The sequence below is a fragment of the Gregarina niphandrodes genome, assembly GCF_000223845.1.
Source record: "Gregarina niphandrodes unplaced genomic scaffold scaffold00070, whole genome shotgun sequence".
Classification (NCBI taxonomy): Eukaryota; Apicomplexa; class Conoidasida; order Eugregarinorida; family Gregarinidae; genus Gregarina; species Gregarina niphandrodes.
The window spans coordinates 34,410-36,129 of NW_011645836.1; the positions used below are offsets into that span (position 1 = coordinate 34,410).

At 58.4% G+C, this 1,720-nt stretch overlaps 1 protein-coding gene across 1 annotated transcript; it reads right to left on the bottom strand.

Moving 5' to 3' along the window:
• Nucleotides 1-1,113: 1,113 nt before the first annotated feature.
• GNI_182430 (interferon-induced 6-16 family protein) lies at nucleotides 1,114-1,581 on the bottom strand (the record flags this gene model as incomplete). Its single annotated transcript, XM_011135230.1, has 1 exon — nucleotides 1,114-1,581. The coding sequence occupies one exon, from the start codon at nucleotides 1,579-1,581 to the stop codon at nucleotides 1,114-1,116; it is 468 nt and encodes a 155-aa protein (XP_011133532.1).
• Nucleotides 1,582-1,720: the final 139 nt, after the last annotated feature.

Below are 1,720 nucleotides of genomic sequence, written 5' to 3' on the forward strand. Positions count from 1 at the left end.
TCAGAATTACATTGCCAGAATTACATTGCCAGAATTACATTGTCGAAAATAAACTATTGGAACTATGCTATCGGAACAAAGAGCGGCGTGGGGGAAGCAGGACGGCGTCACCACCTCTCCAAACTCTCGTTCGACTTTTTACCACCAGGCACGCGGTTCGAGTCGCAGGCACGGCTGCCTCTTCTGCTCTTGGTTGTTACAGACTGGACAACGCGGCCCCGGCCAGGCCACCTGCAGGAACAGCAAGTGTGTATTGAGCCACGCCCGCCGAGCCATGTATGTGCGTTCCTGTGTCCGGCTGCGTCCGTCCAGCCCGCGATTCGGTATGATTGGCCGAGCTTACTCAATGCTGCGCCAGCGGTTGCGGCGACAGAAGTGCCCACGGTGCCGAGTCCGAGGACTCCGGCGCTTTGGAGTGCAGAGAAGGCACCGGTGGTGGCGCCTCCGTAAAGCGCGGACTGCGCGGCAGCAGCTGCCGAGCCAGCTGCGACGCCCGCCCCCGTGAATCCTGCACCCGCGAGCGCGAATGGTGCTACGATGGCACCCAGGACGGCGCCACCTACGGCCATAGCCACGACGCCTAATACAGAAAACATGGCAGATGACTCACTAATCACGTGTTTCCACGTGCACCGGGACGTCTCCACCCTGGGACATCATTCGTCGCTGCGTCACTGTACTGTACCGGGTCATTGCACCGAGGCAGACACAGGAATGCTGTCTTCAATAGAGCGCCCACGGGCACACAGCGGCCACGGGCACACAGCGGCCACGGGCACACAGGTACAGAGATGTGAGTCGCGTTGGTGGCGGCCGTGAACGGGAATTGAACAGCCACCTACCTGTCAGGTCATGATCACGCTGCGACCTTCTTTTTCAGGGTTGTGTAACTCCAGAATGTTCTATGCCCAAAAATCGCATAATTTCAAACCACACTGTCTGGGGTACAATCCTGTGAGCTCGATCAGTCATCGAGCTCACAGAACTGGACTTCAGAAGTATACCAGATAACTGTACTACGAAACGAGAACGGTGGTTCCCCTGCTTCTGCTTTCATAGACAAAGATCAGCAGAAAAGCGGCTGTGCCTTCTGTCTCCGTTCTCTCTCGATTCTTACAAAGCAGCGAGCCCCGCCGCGACTCCCGCCAGGCCGCCTGCAGGAACAGCGTGTGTGGGGGTGTGTGATGGACCCGGTTCGGTTGGGTTCGATTCGTGCAGCATACTCAAAACTGCCCCGGTGCCAGCGGCGACAGACGTACCCACGGTGCCGAGTCCGAGGACGCCGGCGCTTTGGAGTGCAGAGAAGGCACCGGTAGTGGCGCCTCCGTAAAGCGCGGACTGCGCGGCAGCAGCTGCCGAGCCAGCTGTGACACCGCCTGCGGTGAAGCCCAGACCCGCAAGTGCGAAGGGTGCTGCCACGACAGCTACGACCGCGCCACCTGCAGCCAAACCTGTGACGGTTAATGTAGGAACTGCCATCGCAGGTAGGGCCAAAAAAGCAACCATCTCAGTGATATCCTTGCAAGCTTCACACGCAAAAGTTCTCCAGACGTACGGCGCCACGTCTCCGCGCGGAGTCATGATTCGTCACCCACCTCACTGCGTGGAGTGGGCTCGGAATCGGGGTTTTGGTCCGTCAGGAGACGAGTCGAGCTATCTGCGTGGTCGGAGTCGGACGTTCCCTTGTGGCTCATAGTGTTGGTGATTTTTCCCTTAAAAA